General features: G+C 43.2%; 1 protein-coding gene across 1 annotated transcript in view; it reads right to left on the reverse strand.

Moving 5' to 3' along the window:
- LOC133420523 (cGMP-specific 3',5'-cyclic phosphodiesterase-like) overlaps nt 1–25,450 on the reverse strand; it is a 63,929-nt gene that overhangs the window by 13,425 nt on the left and 25,054 nt on the right. Inside the window, exons 8-12 of the mRNA XM_061710218.1 lie at nt 23,500–23,594; nt 21,792–21,879; nt 9,185–9,285; nt 6,596–6,673; nt 3,304–3,367 (exon numbers count right to left, since the gene is read on the reverse strand). Coding sequence (XP_061566202.1) covers nt 3,304–3,367; nt 6,596–6,673; nt 9,185–9,285; nt 21,792–21,879; nt 23,500–23,594 — 426 coding nt within the window. The remainder of the gene's footprint in view (nt 1–3,303; nt 3,368–6,595; nt 6,674–9,184; nt 9,286–21,791; nt 21,880–23,499; nt 23,595–25,450) is intronic.

A 25,450-nucleotide genomic window follows, 5' to 3' on the forward strand; every position in this document is an offset into this window, starting at 1 on the left:
GACTATTTCCTCGACATTTCGACTTTTTTTCGACATTTCGACTTTTTTCTCAACATTTCAACTTTTTTTTCTAAATTTTGACTTTTTTCTCAACATTTCGACTTTTTTCTCGAAGTGCATAATGAAAAAAATGATCTTCCCCCAGTTATAACTAATATTGATACATGCAGCATGTGTTGCTTATACAAGACTTTTCATTTTTTTTGCGGCTCCAGACACATTTGTTTTTTGTGTTTTTGGTCCAATATGGCTCTTTCAACATTTTAGGTTGCCGACCACTGGTCTAGATATTGTCACTCGCTCAAATTTTACAAGAAAAGAACTGTGTTATCACAATTATGCAGATGCTAAACAAAGACATAACTGAATCCTTCCTTGGAGCCAAGGAAGAAGGACTGAAAGTCAGCACTTGGCTTCAAAAAGCCGACAACCAAGCCAGAAATATGGACGAGTTTCACTGCCATATTAAGACAGTAGTGAAGTTGGCGTGTCACCACCTGCAGAACATGTCAAGGATTAAAGGACTGAAGTCTCAGCAGGACTGAGAACATCCGGTCCCTGCTCTTATCTTCAGTAGACTGGACCACTGCAACGCTGCTCTTACTAGGTATCCACAACCCTGGTGCTGTCTGCAGGTCAAGGTGGGGGGAAGGAGGAAGGAAGGGAGGAAGGGAGGAAAGAAGGGAGGAAGGAAGGGAGGGAGGGAGGAAGGAAAGAAAGGAGGAAAGAAGGAAGGAAGGAAAGAAGGAAGGAAGGGAAAAAAGAAGGAAGGAAGGAAAGAAGGAAGGAAGGAAAGAAGGGAGAAAAGAAGGAAGGAAGTGAAAAAAGAAGGGAGGAGGAGGGAAGGAAGGGAGAAAAGAAGGAAGGAAGGAAGGGAGAAAAGAAGGAAGGAAGGAAGGAAGGAAGGAAGGAAGGAAGGAAGGAAGGAAGGAAGGAAGGGAGAAAAGAAGGAAGGAAGGAAAGGAAAAAAGAAGGAAGGAGGAAGGAAGGAAGGAAAGAAAGGAGGAAAGAAGGAAGGGAGGAAAGAAGGAAGGAAGGGAAAAAAGAAGGAAGGAAGGAAAGAAGGGAGAAAAGAAGGAAGGAAGTAAAAAAAGAAGGAAGGAAAGAAGGGAGGAAGAGGGAAGGAAGGGAGAAAAGAAGGAAGGAAGGAAGGGAGAAAAGAAGGAAGGAAGGAAGGAAGGAAGGAAGGAAGGAAGGAAGGAAGGAAGGAAGGAAGGAAGGAAGGAAGGAAGGAAGGAAGGAAGGGAGAAAAAAAGGAAGGAAAGAAGGGAGGAAATAAGGAAGGAAGGAAAGGAAAAAAGAAGGAAGGAGGAAGGGAGGAAAGAAGGAAGGAAGGGAAAAAAGGAAGGAAAGAAGGGAGGAAAGGAAAAAAGAAGGAAGGGATGACAGGAAAAAAGAAGGAAGGGAGGGAGGGAGGAAAGAAGGAAGGGAAAAAAAGGAAGGAAAGAAGGAAGGAAGGAAAGAAGGAAGGAGAGAGCAGGAGGAAAGAAGGACAGGAGACAAAAAGACCCAAAGACAGTTCAAGGGTTAAAACATCCAACAAACAGCTGCAGTAGCTGATGAGACGATGTCAGCACAAGTGTGTGTGTGTGTGTGTGTGTGTGTGTGTGTGTGTGTGTGTGTGTGTGTGTGTGTGTGTGTGTGTGTGTGTGTGTGTGTGTGTGTGTGTGTGTCTTTAGTGTTCAAACTGTTTCTCAAAACATTATCCAAGGACAAGGCCACAGCTGTTTTTATTAACAAGCACTTAATTATGAACACGCCCACACTGAAGACCTCCATCCGAGCCCGGAGGTCCTAACGAGGTGTTGACTAACGAAGGTCGCCGCGGGAACGCAGCTCTCACGCTTGAGTGAGAGGGTGATGATGTGAAAGAGAGGAGGACGGCTCAGGAAATGAACCAGACATGAAACAGACAAACCAAGAAACACGAATGCAGCAGACAGAAACGTTCAAGACGCCCAACTCCTACAAAATCACTGCTTTCTGTTTTAATATGCATTTCACACATCAGCAGCTCGCTGGGTCCTGGTTTGTGATTTCAGAACAAATGTATTTAAAATGCATAGAAATCTCAGCTGGTTAATGGTAAGAGAAAGATTACTTTATTCTTTATTAATATTTGGAAGAAATGTATCCATATCCAAAACCCAGCAAGTTCTATATAAAAGAAAATGTTCTCGGGGGTCATTTTTCACCGCCAAAAATAAAGACAAACTATGGTAAAAGAACGGTGATGTACAGAGTCTGCATAGAACCCACTCCCCAAACACTTAAAGCAAACTATTAACATAAAACAATTCAAATTGTTAGTAAAGAAACATCTTTTGAAAAGCATATAAAATATAAATCTTATTTAATTATTATTAAATATATAAATAAATAAATTAATAAATAAATAATGTAGATAGTATATGGGTATATGTGTGTATATATACACAGGACTGTCTCAGAAAATTTGAATATTGTGATAAAGTCCTTTATTTTCTGTAATGCAAAAATGTCATACATTTTTGCATTACAAATCAACTGAAATATTGCAAGCCTTTTATTATTTTAATATTGCTGATTATGGCTTACAGTTTAACATTTGCATTGTTTAATATTCTGGGAATCTTAATCTTAAACTGTAAGCCATAATCAGCAATATTAAAATAATAAAAGGCTTGCAATATTTCAGTTGATTTGTAAAGAATCCAGAATGGATGACATTTTTTTTTTTTTTTAATTGCATTACAGAAAATAAAGAACTTTATCACAATATTCTAATTTTCTGAGACAGTCCTGTATATGTGTATATATATATACATATATATATATATATATATATATATATATATATATATATATATATATATATATATATATATATATATATATATATATATATATATATATATATATAAAAATAAATGAATATTTATTAAAATGGTTATTGATGCAAACTATGATAACAATACATGGTTTGAATTCGTTGATGTTATAAAATGTTTGAATATGTATTGTTTTTATTTATATCTAAATGTTAAACAGAATTACTTTTTTATTTTTTCTTTATTTTCTGTTTTTCCTTTCTTTTTGTATATGCTACCTCGTTAGGTTTGCTATTCATTTTTTTGTTGTAATGTTCTGTGTATTATGTGTGGGACCCCAGGAAGAATAGCTGCAGTTTTGCTGTAGCTAATGGGGATCCAAATAAAACTATAAAAAAACAATCTCAGCGTTTAAGCTTTGCACCACAGAAACCCGAGCAAAGAAATGTCTCAAATGTACCACGACAGTGAGAAAGCTACCAGAGAGTTTTACCCTTTTCTGCACGGGCCAGGGCTTGGTGATGGCGGAGATGTCACAGGCCGTCATCAGCATGGACCTGCAGGGGAGACAGGAAACACACGCTCACCTCCACTCCTTTAAAGGACATCTATTATAGCATTTAATGTCTATCTTAACCAGGCATTGAATGTCTTAAAAACAAGCTTTTGATTGTTTTTTCTATATAAATGAGAAATTCAGCCTCTGGGACATGTCTTTATTTTTACCGTTTCTAACCTCATTATCTATGCTGGATTCTGAGTGGGCGGGGCTATGATAATGAGGCTCTGTGCTGATTGGCTGCCTGAATGATGCGATGCCGCGAATGACACAATACACCGCTACGAAAAATGGTGGAAGCTCCGGCCGGCAGAGTTAAGCCTGAATTATGGTTCCGCGTTACACCAACAGCCTACGGCGTAGGCTCTGCGTCAATTTAACGCGGAACCATAATTCAGGCTTTATGCGATGCGAGCGAGCGTCAGCGACAAAATCAATTCCACTGCTTTATTTTCTGTTGGACTGTCCTAACTGTCCTCAGTGACGCAGCGCGGCGCGATTTGTCGGACGCCCTGCTTCTATTCTCTTCCTGACGCTCGCGTTGGAAGCCGGTTGAAAGCGCTGCAGGAAACAGTCATGATGAGGAACGGCTGATCCATTAGTTGAAATGAGAAGTTATCTCTATGATTCCTCCTCATTTCACTACAAAAACCCCAATAAAGTGGCAGCTGCTGGAGGGAGATGGACAGAGAGCGACAGAGTCCGATATCACGCAGTGCGAAGCGATAGTCGGACGCTTGGACCGGACCGGTGAGCAGCTCCGGTGCTCCGGTGTTCCCTAACGGAGCCACTCACTCGTTAGGTAACACCGGAGCTCTATTAGTAATACATTTTTCTTCTGTTTATGGTTTCAGATCTTCCAATCACCTGAATCTGTTCAACGACACCTTCAGAAGACGCACGGTCCTTCCTTGAGCCAGCAATAGTGCATACATGTTATTTATATACAACTTATGTTCTTTTCTTTTTTTAACAATAAAGTTGTGAACCTTCAGTGTTGTGATTTCTTTACAGTTACATGATTCATTTGTCTTGTAACATAAGAAATGAAATGATGAGGAATCGGAGTAAATAACTGTGTTGTACCTGTTTAGAATTCAATTAAATCTTGTGTGAATTAGTGTGAAGACGAGGTGACCCGTTCCCTCTTCAGGAACTAAAGGCTGATTTATGGTTCCGTGTTACACCAACGCAGAGCCTACGGTGTAGGGTACGCGTCGATTTAACGCAGAACCGTAATTCAGGCTTTAAGATCCCACACCGTGTCATAACTGCATTCGAGCGTCCGACTATCGCGTCGAGCTGCGTGACATCGGACGCTCTCTGTCCACACTGAAACTGTTAAACTCTCTCTGTCCACACTGAAACTGTTAAACTCTCTCTGTCCACACTGAAACCGTTAAACTCTCTCTGTCCACACTGAAACCGTTAAACTCTCTCTGTCCACACTGAAACCGTTAAACTCTCTCTGTCCACACTGAAACCGTTAAACTCTCTCTGTCCACACTGAAACCGTTAAACTCTCTCTGTCCACACTGAAACTGTTAAACTCTCTCTGTCCACACTGAAACTGTTAAACTCTCTCTGTCCACACTGAAACTGTTAAACTCTCTCTGTCCACACTGAAACCATTAAACTCTCTCTGTCCACACTGAAACTGTTAAACTCTCTCTGTCCACACTGAAACTGTTAAACTCTCTCTGTCCACACTGAAACTGTTAAACTCTCTCTGTCCACACTGAAACCGTTAAACTCTCTCTGTCCACACTGAAACTGTTAAACTCTCTCTGTCCACACTGAAACCGTTAAACTCTCTCTGTCCACACTGAAACCGTTAAACTCTCTCTGTCCACACTGAAACCGTTAAACTCTCTCTGTCCACACTGAAACTGTTAAACTCTCTCTGTCCACACTGAAACTGTTAAACTCTCTCTGTCCACACTGAAACTGTTAAACTCTCTCTGTCCACACTGAAACCGTTAAACTCTCTCTGTCCACACTGAAACTGTTAAACTCTCTCTGTCCACACTGAAACCGTTAAACTCTCTCTGTCCACACTGAAACCGTTAAACTCTCTCTGTCCACACTGAAACCGTTAAACTCTCTCTGTCCACACTGAAACCGTTAAACTCTCTCTGTCCACACTGAAACCGTTAAACTCTCTCTGTCCACACTGAAACCGTTAAACTCTCTCTGTCCACACTGAAACCGTTAAACTCTCTCTGTCCACACTGAAACCGTTAAACTCGCGGCCAGTTAGGACAGTCCAATACAAAAAAAATAAAGCAATGGAATTTATTTTGTCGTTGACGCTCCCTCGCATGGGACACGCTTTGTGTACGGAGCCGGTTCTTCTGCCCAGAGCAAGGCTTTGTTCCCTCCCCTGTTACACATCATTCAGGCAGCCAATCAGCGCAGAGCCTCATTATCATAGCCCCACCCCCTCAGAATCCCTCATAGAGAAGGTTAGAAGCGGTAAAACTATAGACATGGCCCACAGGCTGAATTTCTGATTTATGTAGAAAAAACAAGCTTTTGATTGTTTTTAAGACATTCAAGGCCTGTTTAAAATATACATTAAATGCCATAATAGGTCTCCTTTAAAGAAAAGTCTCTTGGCGCCATGGCCGAAACCGAACAGGAAGTCGGCCATTTTGAATTAATCGTGTAATTTTGGCGTAATTTATGTAATTACTTCGGCCGTTAATGCGGCCCGAACCGTAACGTGCACCCAGGTGTGTTATACATCAAAATGTGCGTCTCTAACCTGCGATGACGGGCATTACTTTTCTCAGTCAAAAGCTTTACCGTGGCGACGCTAGATGCCAAAAAGCGCGCCCACCCTTCATCTGGTCCATATTGACTCATTCACCTTAATTGGTGCAAATTAGCCCCACCCTTTCTTCTGATTGGTCGATATTTGATAGTTCCTATTTTCTGCCATATTTTTTGAATGGTTTGACATAAAGAGTCGTGGGTTCATCGCTGCTTGCAGCTTTAATTATGATTACATTTCTTATTATTTCTTATTTTTTTAGGCCTTTTCTGAAGGCGTAGAAGGCCCTGAAGGTTCCCCACTGCTGGATACGTTCCCTGCCTCGTCACATGGTCTGGGATTTCATTTAAGCTTAGTTAAACCCTTCCTGAGCCCCTTTAAGTGTCTGAACTGTTCAACTATTCCTTCCTAATCCCAGCCTGGGATGGATTTAAAGCTTGAGAGACTTACCTCAGTAGGTCTTTGTGCTGTTCGTCCTCCCAGATGAACTGGCTGTTCTTGGTGAGCTCAAAAAACTCCTCTCGCCTCCTGACGACACAAACACACAGGGCCTCAGGTCATTCTCTTCATGCACCCCCTTTAGCCTCTTTAACACCCACGTTCCCGGGGAAAATGTGGTCTAAAGGCTGGTCGTGTTGCTCTAAAGTGGACATGGGCAAACTACTGTCCCCCGGGCCACATGCGGCCACATGTTAGGCTTGTTAATCTGGACTCGTCCAAATTATAGTAAAAACCCCCTTTCCCTGCAATGCCCACGTTTCCCCAATAGATGGCGCATGAGCACTCAAACACAATGACCGTTGTTGGAGTGGCGCGTGTTTCATTTCGTTTCACGTCGCCGTTCAAGCCCTTCTGTAAAATTCAGCAGATCAAAGAGAAGGACAGTGGACACTGACTACGTTTCCATGCAGTCAAAATTCAGGTTATTGCTAATATTCCGGTTACTGAAACATTCGTAATATTCCGTTTACATGGTAATTAATCATTTGGGATATCTGGATCAAACCAGCGATGCACGAGGAATGTGATGACGCAATTCCCGTCATTTCTGCTTCTTCTTCCTGTATCCAAATTCAAAACAAATGATTTGTTGGGGTTTTTAAAAACCCGAATATGAGCAAATTCTGGTTATTCAAAGGGGTTATTGGTGTTTACATGGCCGTGCAAATTCGGGTTATTGCTAATATTCGGGTTTTAAAAGGGTTATTGATGCATGGAAACGCAGTCAGTGAGTGCCGAGTATTTAATCCCTCTGGAAGACGGCACAGAAGATGCTGCTGGTGTTTGGCTCAACCTACGTGTGTGAGCAGACTTTTAGCGTCATGAACATCAACACAGCGCATCACAGATCCCGGTTAACTGACAAACACCTCACATCTATCCTGAGCTTTGCCACTACAAAACTCCAGGCTTTGATGCACTGGCAAAAAAAAAAACGGAGACCAGCAACACTGTTCCCACTGAAATTGGTCAGTTTTTCTGCTGTTGTGAAAAAATGCATATGGAAAGTTCGGAAGTGCATCTTTTAATTAAAAGTAATGTGTGTTTACGCACAGCAGCGGTACAGCGGCTTCATTAACCCGCCGCATATTGCTCTTAATTTCAATTTCTAGTTTCTGCTGCAGGTAGGATATTTAATACAGCCTATGTGTGTGTGCTTGGCGACAGACACGTGTACTGTTTGCGCTTGAAGTTTGTAGAGCACGCAGTCAGGATAATCCATCCATGATTTTGGGGTCCATACGAGTGAATATTTCGTCAGAGGGAGGAAATACTGCCAACAGGCAATAACATTTGCAAACACGGCAGGCAATAACAATCAATGAATGTCGTGTTTTCGATCCGCTCCGGGGCAACGTCAGTCATTCTCAACCCAGCAGCAGCAACGTTAGCATGTCCTCATTGTTTTCCTTTTTCCCCCAAGTGAGAATCGATAAGGGAATCGATTAAGAACCGAATCCTTAAGCAGAATCGAAAATGGAATTGGAATCGTTAAAATCGTATTAATTTCCATCCCTAATCTCCACATTCCCCGTCTTTGAAATAGCCCTGCTTGACTGACAGATCAGATAAAAACGCCCCTCGAATAGCACATTGGGGAACAAACACAGTGGGTTTCTGCCGCTCCCCCTCTCATCTCTAGACACTTGTTTTTAGCGTGTTTAGCGAGTTTTGCATGACCGCCGTACGCTCCTGTTTCAAAAACAAAAGGATTTCTCTCCATTAAACAGCATCAGATAATCTACAGCCCTGGGGCCTCATTTACAAAAGAGTGCGTAGGATTCATACTAAAGTGCACGTGCACCCAAAAGCTGCGAAAAAAAATCCGGATTTATAAAACCGTGTGCACGCACATCTGCACGCAATGTTCTCTTTATAAATCACAGTCCAGCTGGAAGGTTGCGCACGTGAATTAGCCTCATATCCCGCCCTCTACACGCCCACTTTCTACCATAAATGGTCAATGCAAAGTAGTTCATGACTGTATTTGCATATAAATGAGCCTGCTGAGCATGCGCAGCGCCACCTGCAGTCTGTTTCTGCTGTGCGTCGGGATGAATGTGACGTATCGAGCCGGTGTTCTGCCGAGGTGTCCTACCTCGGCAGAACATACTACCGTACCATCCCCGTTTCTTTTATCTCAGTTTCTTTTTTTTCAAAGGCTTTTTCATGCAAATAGATGATTTAACAGCAGGAAGTCAGAATGTGCTTCACATAGATCTATGTGTACGAAAAAACCCCGTCAGATCACGCTTCCACATAGATTAATGCAGGTAGGATGATTTAACAGATGAAAATACCCCGTCAGATCACGTTTCCACATAGACATCAACATTTATCTATGTGGAAGCGTGATCTGACGGTTTTTTTTCTTCCGCCGAAGCGTCGTACACATAGATCTATGTGGAAGCACATTCTGACTTCCTGCTGTTAAATAGAAGTGTAGTGTAGCATCTTTTAAGCCCTGTTTTGTGCACAAGCAAGCTTTATAAATGAGGCCCTTGCTCTGCCCCTCCGGGCTCCGGGTCTGGTACCTACTTCATGTACAGAGCCAGGTCGGTGGCCAGGATGGCTCTCTCGATCATCTTCAGCGTGGCCTTGTACTCGTCCAGAGAGAGGCCGCTCAGGATCTGGTTTCCCTGCAGACACACAAACCAAAATGTTCATACTCCCAAGGGTGAGAACAGGTTTGATACAGATAACTTTTTTCTACAGAGCCATGGTTGGCTGGAACTCATACCAGTTCATATTTCTCATGTAGGTAGCAAAGATTGGTTTAAGGCTCAATAATCATGTTTTGGGGTTTTCAGTTTTCAATTCAAGTGTATACCGTTTAGTACACTTGGGGCCTGATTTACTAAGATCCTAAATAAAGAGTACTAAATTGCGTGTGCACTGAAAAAGTTTGCACGTGCTGTTGTTGTGTGTTTTGCGGGTGATCAACTAAGATTGCTTGCGCAATTGATAACAGGTGCAAACCGCAGTATTTAAATGAGGTGTTGCATGTCTTACGGTTTGCGCCATGGAGAGTCTGGATGGAAAGCAGGATAGTTGCAAGCGCAAAATGAAATTTGATGAGTTGGAGTTAGAGATATTAGTGGAGGAGGCAAATAAACACATTCATGAACTACAGCAAAGAAATTTAAACATTACCAAAAGAAACGCAATATGGGAGAAAATCTGCGATAGAATAAATGCAGTTGGTAACACAAAAAGAACGGCAGATGAGGTTAAAAGAAGGTGGCAAGATATAAGGCGAAGAACTAAAGAAAAAGTGGCCTTTAATAAAACTTGTGCAACCATTTTTAAAATAGCATGCAGCAGAATAAAGACTCTCTCTCTGCGTATTCTTTGATTTTGGATGTCGCCTCCTTGCCACAATAACAGCAGCCATCGGTGCGTAATGCTGGGCAGATTAGCACCTTCCTTTCGAACGTATTAAATACAGACGCAATCACAATCCCCGCAATTACTTTCAGGCTTGGTAAATCTCATTGCGTGTGGTAAATTACCCTATTTGCATTTTCCCCTCCCAGTATTTAGGATTTCTGCCGGGTACGCCCCATATTGATTATTCATCAGGGCAAAAGTACTAAATGAACAGCGTGTGCTATTTTGCGCATTTCAGAGACGCAGTCCTCTTTGCACGCTGTTAGTAGATCAGCTTGCACATTGGTTTGCGGGTGATGTCAAGTTTGCACAGGTTTTTACGCACGCAAACCTTTAGTAAATCAGGCCCTTGGTACGCAATTGAAATACCTTTGTATATGATTTTGACAGGGAGTATCTCAACCCCAAATGGTCCAAATGCTTTGATATTTACACTGATTGTACAATATCAAGTGACCTTTAAAACAACGCCAGGCCCATGCTTCTCGGGCCTGGATTTGTTTTGTTAAGTACATTGAGAACATCATACCGTACGATTTTGGTGTCAAAATTCATGCCGAAAAGACCTTTTTTAGCGCAATTTTTCGCTCACCTTTTAGTAAATCTTCTATCCCGGTACTTTCTACCGTCTACAAATGCCAAAATGTTCATATCCTTCATTGCATTTATGAAGTGATTAGTCTCCTCCTGGTCTTGCATTTCTCAGTGTTTATAAGAACTTCCTGGACTCAAAAGACCAGGATTCCTTGCGAAAAGAACATGAGCAGAAAACAAATTCCTGTTCCTTTTGATGGATTAGAAAAGGATTAACCCAGGGGTCATATTCGGGTTTTTAAAAACCGGAATATGAGCAAATTCCGGTTATTCAAAGGGGTTGTTGCTAATATTCCGGTTAGAAAAGGGTTATTGACTGCATGGAAACGTATAGCTCCCATACCGGGAGCTTTACGGGAGATATACTGGGTCTGAGGTGTGGGAACGCACGCGCGGGCGGTGGTTTGGTGTTGTAAACGTCATCAGATCGGCCTGCTTTGAACTATTACTTTGAGAACTCTGATCAAAACCGATAGGGGCCACCGATCGGTTGTCGATGGATTTGTGCATCTCTACTGATGAGCAGCTGCATCATGGCGGGGAAGGCAGGACAAGCATGTGCAGGTGTGTTTAAAACCCAGTCCACATGAATGCTTCTCTCCCCCTGTGTTGAACTGTCTAACCCTTTCACTTCTCTTCAGAGCAAACATTGGCACCGGTGCTATCAGCCCGCGTGGTTCAAGGTTTGCAAACAAGCGCACGTGTCGTCCCCTCTGCGCTCACGTGTGTGGCCGTCGTGGGAGTGTGTTCAGAGAGAGTTTCCATAAAGCTCTGACGGGGCTCCGGGCTGATGAATCTGAGGTCTGACGGAGGCACGCAGCTGGATCACTGCAAAAACTCACAATCTAACAACAATATTTGTCTTATTTCTAGTTAAAATGTCTCATTTTTGGTAAAAAAAAAAAAATCTCATTACACTTAAAACAAGACTCATCACTGGAAAAAAAAATGTTCACCTGTTTCAAGTAGATTTTCACTTTAAATAAGTAGAAAAATCTGGTTTGCAGAGATACTGGGATTTAGTTTTTTTTAGTTTTTTTGGTCTGTTTTATTATTATGACTGCACTTATTTATTCTCTTGCTGGGATATTTTAACCAACAATCTTAGACATTTCTCCTTTAAAGTTTGATATTCTCTAGCTGACTCAGATTTCAAGGTGTCGTCCATAGAGGACGTTTGCACAAGGAGCAGTAAACAGAAGCTAAAGTACTATTAAAATACAGACAATTGAGTCATAATTGGAGCTTAATTCAATTAAAACATAATTTCCAGAGTTGCGGCTGAATGTTTGTAATTGGAGTGATAGAAAACAAATGGGTGTCAGCGGTGCTGCACTGCAAAAACTCTAAATCTTAACAAGAATATTTATCTTATTTCTAGTTAAAATGTCTCATCTTTAGTAAAAAAAATCTCATTACACTTAAAACAAGAGTCATCACTGGAAAAAACAACAATTTTCACCTGTTTCAAGTAGATTTTCACTTAAAATAAGTAGAAAAATCTGCCAGTGGAACAAGATTTTTTTTCTTGTAATGAGAAGATAAATCTTGTTCCACTGGCAGATTTTTCTACTTATTTCAAGTGAAAATTGACAAATAAGTTATTTTTCTGGTAATGACTCTTGTTTTAACCCTTGTACTGTCTTTGGGTCAAAATGACCCAATTCTTCTATCCTTCTTTCCTCCTGCTCTCTCCTTCCTTCTTCCCTTCCTCATTTCCTCCTTTACTCCTTTTTCTTCCTACCTCCCTTCCGTCATTCGTTCCTTTATTGCCTTCTTTGCTTTTCCTTCCTTCTTTCCTTATTTTATCCATTCCTTCCTTCTTCCCTTCTTTCATTTTCTCCCTTTTCTCCTTTCTTTCCTCCCTTCCATCTTTTCTCCCTTCCTTACTCCCTTTCCTACTTACTTCCTTCTTTTCTCCTTTCTTCCTTACTTCCTTCTTTCCTTCCTTCCATCTTTCCTCCCTTCCTTACTCCCTTCCTTCCTTCTTTTCTCCCTTCACCCTCCCTTGACCCAAAGACAGTACAAGGGTTAAGTGTAATGAGATTTTTTGACAAATTTTTTTTTGGACTGATTTTTTGACTAAAAATGAGACATTTTAACTAGAAATAAGACAAATATTCCTGGTAAGATGTTGAGTTTCTGCAGTGAAAGCACCAGAACAAAGGCAGAGTAAATGAGCCGGGGAGGTGCAGGAAGGTCTGACGGCTGTCTGTCTGTCAGTGACCTAGTTGTAACGATGGGGCGGCGCTTTCAGCCTCATTACAGCTTTATGTGTGTTTAATAACGCCGTTAAAGTGCACTCTCTAACGTTCGACACAGCTTATTTGTTTTTATTGAATTATGTTCTGAGATAAACCTATGTCAAATGTTGGTTATCGTCTTATCAAGATACTAACCCCGTTAAAGCCCGTCTGATAACCTGGACGCTCATTATCTCGATCCACTTCCTGTCTGAGCTGAGGTTGCAAAGGAGCACAACTTTCCCAGTCTGTTTCTGGAGCTTTGCCAGGGCAGTAATGCGTGTCCTAACACGTGCCGTGCACACACACACACACACGTTCTGTGACCTGGTTCTCATAAGGCAATGAGTGCCTTTACATGGGAAGTTAAATTCCTCTTTAATTCAGAATTAAAATTAGAGTTAAAATGCGTAAAAATTACCATGTAAACACCTAATTCTGAATGAAAATGGCCATTCAGAATTAAACTTAATTCCGAAGTAAGTGGCTGGTTTATTCTGATTTTAAATCCGAATAGAATAATTCCGTGACCATGTATACACTCATTCAAAAAAAATAATAAAAAAAAATAAATAAATAAATAAATAATAAAAAAAAAAAGTAATAATAATAAAATTAAATTAAAAATAATAATAATAATTTAAATTAAAAAAAAAGTACAAAAAAAAAAGGAATTAAAAAAGAAAATGTATACACTCATTCCTCTTTAAATTAATTCCGGTCTTTCTCCCGTCTGTCTCCATGACGCTTATATTCCACGCTGGGCTGGTTTTCCAAACAAAGTTTCAAGATGCAGCAGCAGTAAACGCTGGTCAAGAGCAGAGACCATTTATTTAATAAATAGAAATAATTAAAAGAACAGATGGCAGGAATTATAATAAAAATTGTGAGCTTTTCAAAGTTGTAGCAGCTAAGTTAGTTTTTCTTCCGGTAGTTTAACTTCCGGTCCCCCCCCTATCCAATCAGAACCTTCCCAACCCCCAGACCTAAAGAGGAATTGGATAAAGCCGATCAAACGTGTTTTCCATGTAAACCTCAATTCGGAATTACCATTTCCATGTGAACTTGAAGGAAAATAGTTTAATTCGATATTATTTAATAGTTATGCGGTACACCGACCACATAAATGCACACGCTGCACCGATCCGTCTGTCAGTCTCCCGCTCCATCGTTCCCTCACTCGTGAACAAGATCCCGAGATACTTGAACTCCTCCACCTGAGGCAGGACTTCTCCACCCACCCGGAGAAGGCACGCCACCCTTTCCCGATGGAGAACCATGGCCTCGGATTTGGAGGTGCTGATTCTCATCCCTGCCGCGTCCCACTCGGCCTCAAACCGCCCCAGCACATGCTGAAGGTCCCGGTCTGATGAAGCCAACAGGACAACATCATCTGCAAAAAGCAGAGATGAAATCCTGTGGTTCCCAAACCGGATCCCCTCCGGCCCCTGGCTGCGCCTAGAAATCCTGTCCATAAAAATGATGAACAGGACCGGTGACAAAGGGAAGCCCTGCCGGAGTCCAACATGCACCGGGAACAAGTCTGATCTACTGCTGGCAATGAGAACCAGACTCCTGCTCCGATCATACAGAGACCGGACAGCCCTTAATAGAGAGCCCCGGACTCCATACTCACTGACCCCCCCCCACAGAATGGCAGTTTGACTAGATGAGCAAACGGAGGAGTATGTTACACAAAAGGAGGATCCCTAGAACCAAGCCTTGGAGCACACCTGTCTCCAGGCAACGGGATGCAGGATCAGTATCAGTACTCAGAACTGATATGGCCCTTTTCCACTAGTCCCGCCTCAGCTCGCTTCTACCCGCCTCGGCCCCGTCTTGCGCTTTTGCACTAGGTGCTGAGACGGGTAGAGCCGCTCCAAGCAGATACTTTTCTGTAACCATTCTGGCGAGGTTCTAATCGGGCTGAGCCGGGAATATTTCTTACGTCATCACATTACAGGCAGCTGATTGGTCGGGGGGCGGGCCCGTCACCACCCTCCACGCCTCTGATTGGTCGGGGCCGTCAGACGTTTGAATCAGGAAGCGGGAGTCAGCGCGAGGGCGACTCGCAGCGATTTTATTATAAAGCGCAAACGTCTGTTTGGTGATCCAACTCTGAGGTGCAGATGTTCATAAACCTGGTGGCTGTCGAGAGAATTAAAAAAGGGATGTAGACGGGCTGTTTTTTTCTCAGCCGCTCGCGGCTCCAGCTGATTTCTGATCAGCGCCGACATGAACAAAGCGGTTGCGCAATCGAGTACGTCACAGCAGCTTCACCCCAACCTGCCCACTTCTCACCTGGCTGTGGAAAAACAAACGGGGACAAAACGGGCGGAGCCGCGACGAGCCGCGCCGCGCCGGGCTAAGGCGGTACTAGTGCGAAAGCGCCAATAGAGGATGTTATGATTTACTGTGTCAAACGTATGTGTCACGGCCTGAGGTTGAGTGGGTGTGTCTGGCTCCTTCCCCCCTACCTGACAACACCTGCAATCACTCTGGTGCAATCATGCCCACAGCATTTAAGCCTCAGTCCCTCTTCAGCCCATGCCAGATTGTCTTGTGTTCTCCAAGCCTTCAAGCCGTTTACCAAGCCAAGTGAGTTTTCAAGTTTTTGACCTTTTGATCTTTTTCTGCCCCCAGACCACGTTTTTGCCTAGCCCTTGCCGGTACCTCTGCCTTCGCTGACAGCCTTTTGGGACCTTGACCTTTGCCTGCCCCTGGATGGATTTTTGCCTGACCCCTGCCTGCTCAGATTTACTCAAATAAATCTTTTGAACCGTTTTCCCTTTGTCTGCATTTGTGTCCATTCCTTGTGTGCCTGACAGAACAATCTGGCCACCATGGACACAGCAGACATGAACACCCTGCAAGCAGCGGTTTCCGAACATGGAGCCATTCTGGGATCCCAACAACAAACCCTACGTAAGGTAGACCACAACCTGACTTCTTTGGCTAATTCAGTTCAAACTCTCAACACTCAGATACAACAACTGCAGGCTTCCTCGTCTTCTGCTGCTGCTGCTCACGCCCCTTCCAGTCAGCATTATGTACGTCAGCCTGCTGCCAGAGAGCCCAAGCTACCCCCACCTCAACCTTACAATGGTGAGCCCGGAACCTGTCGTTCCTTTTTGTCTCAGTGTTCACTGATTTTTGAGCTGCAGGCCTCTGCTTTTCCTACTGAGCGCTCACGTGTAGCCTATGTAATCACGTTACTCACTGGCAAGGCAAGGGAGTGGGGAACAGCTATGTGGGATTCTGAAGACCCTGTTTGTGATGACTACAACAGATTTGCTGATGAAATGAAGGAGGTTTTTGACCGTTCTGTTACGGGCAGAGATGCTGCCAGGCAGCTACTCCAACTTAAGCAAGGCAGCAGGTCTGTTTTTGATTATGCCATTGATTTCCGTACTTTGGCGGCCTCGTGTGGCTGGGGGCATACTGCATTGTTTGATGCTTTTTTGAATGGACTCTCTGACACTGTAAAGGATGAACTGGTGTCTCAGGACCTGCCTGACGACTTCAAGGAGCTGGTGAAGCTGGCTGGCAGGATTGATGCTCGACTAAGGGAACGGCGCTCTGAGAGAGGTTCATCCCGCCCTCGTCCCTGGCTTACCGCTGCCCCCTCATTACCAGCACCTCTAGAGGCAGCCCCTCCTCCAGAACCCATGCAGCTTGATCGTGCTAAGCTGTCTCCTGAGGAACGCATGCGCCGCCGCCTCCGGAATGCCTGTTTCTACTGTGGCCAGACGGGTCATCTCTGCCTCAAATGTCCGTTAAAAGCCAACGCCCATCAGTGGAAACAGGGCTTCTGATGGGCACTGCTCAAGGTAATTCCCCTGTTAAGCGTTCTTTTTTGCCTGTTTTGCTGCTGCTGTCGGATGGTGCTCATCCCCTCACAGCTCTCATAGACTCTGGCGCTGATGAAAGTTTCATCTGTGCTGCCACAGCTCGTCAGTTAAAGATCCCTGTGCTTCCCTTGAAGCAGCCCGTGTTGACTCGTGCAATTGATGGGCGGAGTCTCATGCATATTACTCATGTCACAGAGCCTGTTGCATTGCGGATTTCGGGTAATCACAATGAACACATATCTTTTCATGTAATGGATAACCTTCATGTCCCCATTGTCCTAGGCTTCCCATGGCTGTCAGTTCACAATCCTCATGTTAACTGGGCTGATAACACAATGATGAGTTGGAGTCCATTTTGCCATTCTCACTGCTTAACCTCTGCTGCCACCTCTCTCTCCCTGGAGCCAGATAGGACTGAGGAGTTCCCAGACTTGTCATCGGTCCCTCCTGAGTACCTGGACTTAAGGACTGTCTTTAGTAAGTCCCGTGCTGTCTCCCTTCCTCCTCACAGGCCTTATGACTGTTCGATTGACCTCCTGGAGGGAGCCATGCCCCCCAAGGGGCGCCTCTATTCTCTTTCCCCTACAGAAACTGAGGCGATGAACAAGTACATCTCAGAGTCCCTGGCCGCTGGCATAATCCGCCCCTCGTCTTCCCCAGCTGGTGCAGGGTTCTTCTTCATTGGAAAGAAGGATGGAGGACTCAGGCCATGCATCGATTTCAGAGGTTTAAATGATATCACTGTGAAGAATCGTTACCCATTGCCACTCATGTCCACAGCCTTCGAATTATTACAAGGTGCTAAAATCTTCACGAAACTTGACCTGCGTAACGCCTACCACCTGGTGAGGATAAAGGAGGGGGATGAATGGAAAACAGCCTTCAACACTCCCACAGGGCATTATGAATATCTTGTTTTGCCTTTTGGTTTGACTAATGCCCCTGCTGTTTTTCAGGCCTTGGTCAACGATGTGCTGAGAGACATGGTCAATCGTTTTGTTTTCGTTTATATAGATGACATTTTGATTTTCTCTTCCTCCCTCGAACAACACAGACATCATGTCAGGCAGGTCCTCCAACGACTCCTGGAGAACCGTCTCTTTGTGAAGGCAGAGAAATGCGAGTTCCACAAAAGCAAAATGTCATTTTTGGGACACATTGTGAGTGCAGGCCAAGTCCATGTGGATCCCTCCAAGGTTAAGGCAGTCGCTGATTGGGCCACCCCAACCACGAGGCGTGGCCTCCAAGGCTTTTTAGGTTTTGCCAATTTTTACCGCAAGTTTGTACGCAATTTTAGCACGGTTGCGGCCCCACTCACAGCGCTGACCTCTCCCAAGGTGCCTTTCCTCTGGAATTCCCAGGCGGAGAATGCTTTCTCTAAACTCAGGAATTGTTTCACTACTGCACCTGTGTTAACTGTCCCTGATCCCTCTCTGCAGTTCGTAGTCGAAGTGGATGCCTCAGAGACCGGAGTCGGTGCAGTGCTGTCCCAGAGGTCCCTCAAGGACAACAAACTGCACCCCTGTGCCTATTACTCTCATCACCTGTCTCCTACAGAGCGCAACTACACCATAGGGGACCGCGAACTGTTGGCTGTGAGGCTGGCCCTTGAAGAGTGGCGGCACTACCTCGAGGGTGCAGTCTTGCCCTTCCTCGTTTGGACGGATCATAAGAATCTTGAGTACATCAGGTCAGCTAAACGCCTCAATTCCCGCCAAGCTAGATGGTCTCTGTTCTTTTCACGCTTCAATTTTACCCTCTCTTATCGCCCTGGTTCTAAGAACACTAAGCCTGATGCCTTGTCCAGGATTTATTCACCAGAGAAGGAGTCTGTAGCTCCTAAGCCCATTTTGTCTCCCGAGCTGATAGTCGGAGCTGCAAGTTTTGACATCGAGTCCCAGGTTCGGAGGGCCCAGCATCAGGAACCCGACCCAGGTAATGGGCCTACTGGCTGCTTGTTTGTCCCCACAGCTGTTCGCCCTGCGGTACTGACCTGGGGACATGATTCTAAGTTGGCGTGTCACCCGGGTACGAAGCGGACTCTGGCCTTCATAAGACGACGCTTCTGGTGGCCATCCATGAGGACAGATGTGCAGCAGTTTGTGGCGGCCTGTGATACGTGCGCCCGGAACAAGCACAGTAACCGACCCCCAGCTGGCCTTCTCAGACCCCTTCCTGTCCCACATCGACCCTGGTCCCACATTGCCATCGATTTTGTCACTGGTCTGGAGGTGTCCGAAGGAAACACCTGTATTCTCACCGTTGTTGACAGATTTTCTAAGGCAGTTCATTTCATTCCTTTGACCAAATTACCCACAGCCAAGGAGACAGCGGAGCTACTGATCACCCACGTTTTCCGACTTCATGGTTTACCCCAGGATATTGTGTCAGACAGAGGTCCACAGTTCTCTGCTCAATTTTGGAAGGCATTCTGCAAACTAATCGGTGCCACTGCCAGCCTGTCATATGGTTTTCATCCACAGACCAACGGCCAGACGGAGCGCGCCAACCAGGACCTGGAGGTGGTTCTCCGGTGCATGACCTCCGCCAACTCAGCATCGTGGAGTAAGATGCTTCCCTGGGTGGAGTATGCGCATAACTCCCTTCCCACTAATGCTACTGGTCTTTCCCCTTTTCAGTGCTGCCTGGGTTACCAGCCTCCACTGTTTCCAGCACAGGAGGAGGAAGTGGCAGTTCCCTCGGTTCAGGCGTTTATTAGGCGATGTCGGCGAACCTGGGTGCAGGCCAGAGCTCGTATGCTAAGGTCAGTGACCTACTTTAAGGCTGACAAACGTCGCTCAGCAGCCCCCCTCTACAGTGTTGGACAGAAGGTCCTGCTTTCCACCAGGAATCTACCTCTGAGGGTCCTGTCCCGGAAGCTGGCGCCCAGGTTTGTTGGACCCTTCCCAATTTCTAAGGTCATCAATCCTTCTACCGTACGACTCTCACTGCCTCGGCCCATGCAACGTGTTCACCCTGCCTTTCATGTCTCCCAAGTCAAGCCTGTGGTTCTCAGCCCTTTGTCCCCTCCCTCCAGGCCCCCTCCGCCTCCCAGGGTCGTTGGTGGTGGTGAGGTGTTTACTGTCCGGAAGTTGTTGAAGGTCCGCCGCAGGGGCAGGGGCCTCCAGTACCTTGTCGACTGGGAGGGCTATGGGCCTGAGGAGCGGTGTTGGGTCCCTTCCAGGTTCATCCTGGCTCGTTCCCTCATTAAGGACTTTCACCGTGACAATCCTGGGGCCTTGGATGGGACGCCAGGGGGCGTCCGTCGGAGAGGGGGTCCTGTCACGGCCTGAGGTTGAGTGGGTGTGTCTGGCTCCTTCCCCCCTACCTGACAACACCTGCAATCACTCTGGTGCAATCATGCCCACAGCATTTAAGCCTCAGTCCCTCTTCAGCCCATGCCAGATTGTCTTGTGTTCTCCAAGCCTTCAAGCCGTTTACCAAGCCAAGTGAGTTTTCAAGTTTTTGACCTTTTGATCTTTTTCTGCCCCCAGACCACGTTTTTGCCTAGCCCTTGCCGGTACCTCTGCCTTCGCTGACAGCCTTTTTGGACCTTGACCTTTGCCTGCCCCTGGATGGATTTTTGCCTGACCCCTGCCTGCTCAGATTTACTCAAATAAATCTTTTGAACCGTTTTCCCTTTGTCTGCATTTGTGTCCATTCCTTGTGTGCCTGACAGTATGAACAGGTCCAGTGAGATGAGGACAGTTTCTGCAGGGTGAGAACGTACGAGTCAGTCAACTGCTAGCGTGGACTTTACTGAGAAACGCCTAGGTGAACCACCGTTTTATAAATACACTGAAAACATTTGCTGCTCAGTAATTACTAGGGGTGTAACAATATATCGTGCCACGAAATGTCGCAATACAAAAACACGATACGTGTCGTGGAGGTGACGATATTGGATTATTAATATGAATAGCTTATATTGTGTTTACTAGTAACGTGCAGCGTATTGGTGCCGACCGCGCCTCGACCCACGGACCAAAATCTTCCTCCTCAGAAGAAACTAGTACCGTTTTGGTCCCGCTCACGGGTCGAAATGTCAAGAAAAAAGTCAAAATGTGCAGGGTTTTGAGCTCTGAATTTTTACTTGTGTAACGGCTGGTGTAGAGTTAAGCCTTACCTTATTAAACTAAACCTTTTTGGGGTGGTGAGTAGGATAAACACGGGGACAACTTCTGCTGAGTTCCAGTGTACTTTAATGTCCCTCAACAGCGTAGGATTTTAGAACATCAACACAGCACCTAGTGCCGTACTGTGGCGTATCACTCCGCCCAATCTAAAACAGACTAATCACTACAGATAAACTGACTAGTGTCATTATAGTCCCTGATTTACATCAGAATATAAAGAATAGATTTATAAAATAATGAACCCTGAATTACCAAAATAACCCTCTTAACAAAAATAAATCTCCTCTTACACTTATAAGGTGAGCATGAATCAATCTTTTTTGTGATGTAAAATTGTATGTATTTATTTACTTGTATTTATTTATTTAATTTTAGTTGTTAAATTTCTGGAAAAGAAAAAAGTCAAATCATACATGAGAGAAACTATTCAGTTTGTGGCTAAATATTTGTACTTGTATGAAACTGAAGATCATAATGCAAACCTGACATTTACTTTTAGTTCAGTTTGTGGAAAATGGTTGGTCTGGCTTTCTCTTTAAAACTTAAACAGTTATAAAGCATTACAAACTGTAACAATAGGCCAAACGCACAGCATTGTTTTGTATTTTGTGTCTTTCAAATAAAATACCATTTTTTCCAGTCATATGTTCCTCATTCAAGGTTGTTAAAAAAATACTGCTATAATATCGTATCGTTATCGTTATCGTGACCTCAATATCGTGTATCGTACCGTATCGTGAGATTAGTGTATCGTTACACCCCTATTAATTACGTTACATATTTTTGCAAGGCGCCCTTCCTTCCTCCCGTGTGTCCATGTGCATCTAGTCTCCAGTGCTCCAGAGTGTTTCTGCTTATGAAAGCGACTCTCTTGACCTGATTGAGTGCATTTATGTGGAGTTGGTGTGTGAGCGGTGAGTGCTGCACGTACGGGGCTGTTGAGGATCATGAGGCACTGGTCGAAGTGGTGATGCTCCATGGTGGAGTGGCAGTACAGGTGGGCCAGGGGATGGTCACTCCTGAAACAGAAGCACAACGTGAATACAGCCTGTTCCCAGCGGTACGGTTCACGCTTCGCCACTGGTTTTAGAATATCATAAAGTTGGAAAGAGAAATCTGCAAGTTTCCTTTTTCTTTCCATCTTTCCCTGGAGAACGCCGCTTTTAAACATTCTCGTTGTTTTCTCGTGCATTTATTGACAAAGTGGAGCTCTGCTTTCCCTCTTTGGTCTCCAGACCAGGGGTCTGCAACCCAAAATGTTGAAAGAACCACATTGGACCAATAAAAACAAAAAACAAATATATATGGAGCCGCAAAAAATTAAAAGTCTTGTATAAGCCTTAGAATGAAGACAACACATGCTGTATGAATCTATATTAGTTATACTATTAACATTCTGGCAATGAATGCAACTGATTTGCTCCAAGAAATGTTGAATCCTCTTTTTTCCTCCGTTATTTTTCTCTTTTTCCCTTTGGAAACAATCCCTTTTGCCTGTTTGTTTCCAACAGCCACCTGCCTGGCCCCGCCCTGCTGTAGAAATGCACAATTTAAATGACATATTTTGCTCAACTAACATGACTAAGCATAAATTACATAGAAACACCAGAAAAAATATTTAAAAAAAAATGAAATAAAAAAGGATTGGATCCAGATTTAAAGTAATTAAACCTTCATATTGTTTAGTTTTTATATTTTAAGGATTAGTTTTTTTTAAAAATGTTTAATTTTTTTTTTCAATTGTAGTTTTCATATTTATTCTACACATTTTTACGCCATTGGAAAACGCAAAGAATGTCACGTCCTCCTACTACGGAAGAGTATTAGGGCCAGGCAGGAGAAAAATAAAAATAATATTTTAGAGGAGGAAGATTTTTTTTCATTATGCACTTCAAGAAAAAAGTTGAAATGTCGAGAAAAAAGTTGAAATGTAGAGATTCATGTTGAAGTACAATTTCGAGAAAAAAGTCGAAATGTCGAGAAAAATGTCAAAATTTCGTGAATAAAGTCGAAATGTCGAGAAAAAAGTCGAAATGTCGAGAATATTGTTGAAGTATAATTTCGAGAAAAAAGTCGAAATGTCGAAAAAAAAAGTCGAAATGTTGAGAAAAAAGGAGAAATTTCGACTTTATTCACGAAATTTCTACTTTTTTCTCGAAATTGTATTTCAACAATCTCAACATTTCGTCTTTTTTCTCGAAGTGCACAATAAAAAAAAAATCTTCCACTCTCAAATTTTTTTTCTCTTGCCTGGCCCTAATACTCTTCCGTATCCAACAGAAACCATATTAAAACAAAAAATATATTTCCCTCCCCCATTAATCTCCATTTTCAAACATTCCTGAACAAGCTCCAGGAGCCACTAGGGCGGCGCTAAAGAGCTGCATGCGGCTCTAGAGCCGCGGGTTGCCACGCCGACCCCCGCTCCAGACTCATCATTTTATGGATGCTGCTTTACTTATAAATCGTTACAGTTACAAGTTGACATCACCTTTCATTTGTTCAGCTCTAAGTTCCACATGCCAACTTTTTTCTTGAAAGTGTTTTTATTTTATTTTTTTATTTTCCATATAGTCCCAACTCTTTGTGATTTGTGGTTGTACGTGCAGACGGGGGGCCGTCCCTCCCTCCGGCTGTACCTCTGGATGTAGGAGTTGTTGACCCCTCTGTGGTCCAAGTCGTGGCTGAGAGTTGCAATCATCAGAGCCAACACCTCCAGATCGTTCAGGTTATTCTGTCCAGAGGAGGAAAGATAAATGAATACAGGGACAACAAATACACCATAACAGATGACCATGTGTTTCCATAACTGAAAAGAAGAAAACATCAGTGCCGTTGAGTATCTCCGCACGGCTCGGCGTGTGTTTGCTCAGCTCGCTGCCTGGAGTGGAATGGAAGTCTATCCTTGCATCACACTGCAAAAACTCTAAATCTTAACAAGAATATTTGTCTTATTTCTAGTTAAAATGTCTCATTTTTAGTAAAAACAACAATTTTCACCTGTTTCAAGTAAATTTTCACTTGAAATAAGTAGAAAAATCTGCCAGTGGAACAAGATTTATCTTCTCATTACAAGCAAAAAAATCTTGCTCCACTGGCAGATTTTTCTACTTATTTTAAGTGAAAATCTACTTGAAACAGGTGAAAGTTGTTGTTTTTTCCAGTGATGAGTTGTTTTAAGTCTAATGAGATTTTTTTTACTAAAATGAGACATTCTAACTAGAAATAAGACAAATATTCTTGTTAAGATTTAGAGTTTTTGCAGTGCAGCACCGCTGACACCCATTTGTTTTCTATCAATCCAATTATGACTCAATTGTTTGTATTTCAATAATACTTTAGCTTCTGTTTACTTGCCCTTGTGCGGATATAAAACTTTAAAGGAGAAATGTCTAAGATTGTTGGTTAAAATATCCCAGCAAGAGAAGAAATAAGTGCAGTCATAAAAATAAAACAGACCAAAAAAACTACAAGACAAAACCGGGATATTGCCTAGGAAAGGGTTATTGATGCATGGAAACGTAGTCATTCTCTTCCTCCACAGCAATGCAAAGCCAAACGATTCATTTGTTAAATTAATTTGTTTTATTCATTAACTTTGTCTATTTTTTGTTATATATTAGTGTTATTTGAGCCACTCACAGCTACTTTCGTTGCTATAACCTCAATCACATAACTGATGTGTACGTGAAAGGAGAAATAGCTTGTGCGATGATGACAATGATGGATTTGCATCTAACTTTCGGTCAGGTGAACTATGAACTGTCAATTATCCATCAAGCTCATGTTAACATTAAATCTGATAGATTTGTCCGGGACATTTCTCTTGCGGGACGGGAGAAGACACTAAATTTCAACTTTCAGAAGGGAAAAACCAGCAAATATCCACGTCTAATTTGACTGGTTTCAGAGTTGCCACGGCAAAAAGAAGAAGTATAACTGAGAAAACACGGTTCGGAAACTGAGATCCTTTTAGAAATGATGGCGAGAAAAGAAAAGTGTAACATGATTGCTCTCTAGACATTTGGATTTGTTGGTTCCAGATCCGGGGTTTTGATCAGCGGGACATTTGGGTTGAACCGACGACGAGGGACTGCGTTTCCTCGTTCCCAACTCACTTTGAGCTGCTTTACTGCCTCCTTTTTATTACATTTTTGGCTTCACGTTACACATTGCTCCTTTAAGAGCAAAAATAACAAGACTGGATAATCACAAGGGATAACTTTTATACATTTAACTGTTTATAGCTGTTTGGGTGGCCTAAAACTACGGAAGAGTAAAAAAATATTTGAGACGGGAAGATTTTTTTTTATTGTGCACTTCGAGAAAAAAGTTGAAATGTCGAGATTAATGTTGAAATACAATTTCAAGAATAAAGTCAAAATGTTGCTTTTTTCTCAACATTTCAACTTTATTCATGAAGTTTTGACTTTTTTCTAAAAATTTTGCCTTATTTCTCAACATTACAACTTTGTTCGAAATTTTGAATTTTTTCTCAACATTTTGACTTTTTCTCGAAATTGTGCTTCAACATTAATCTCGATATTTATCTTGCGCATTTATTTCCATTGCTAATGCGCAGTAGTGACT

The sequence above is a fragment of the Cololabis saira genome, chromosome 20, assembly GCF_033807715.1.
Source record: "Cololabis saira isolate AMF1-May2022 chromosome 20, fColSai1.1, whole genome shotgun sequence".
Lineage (NCBI taxonomy): Eukaryota > Metazoa > Chordata > Actinopteri > Beloniformes > Belonidae > Cololabis > Cololabis saira.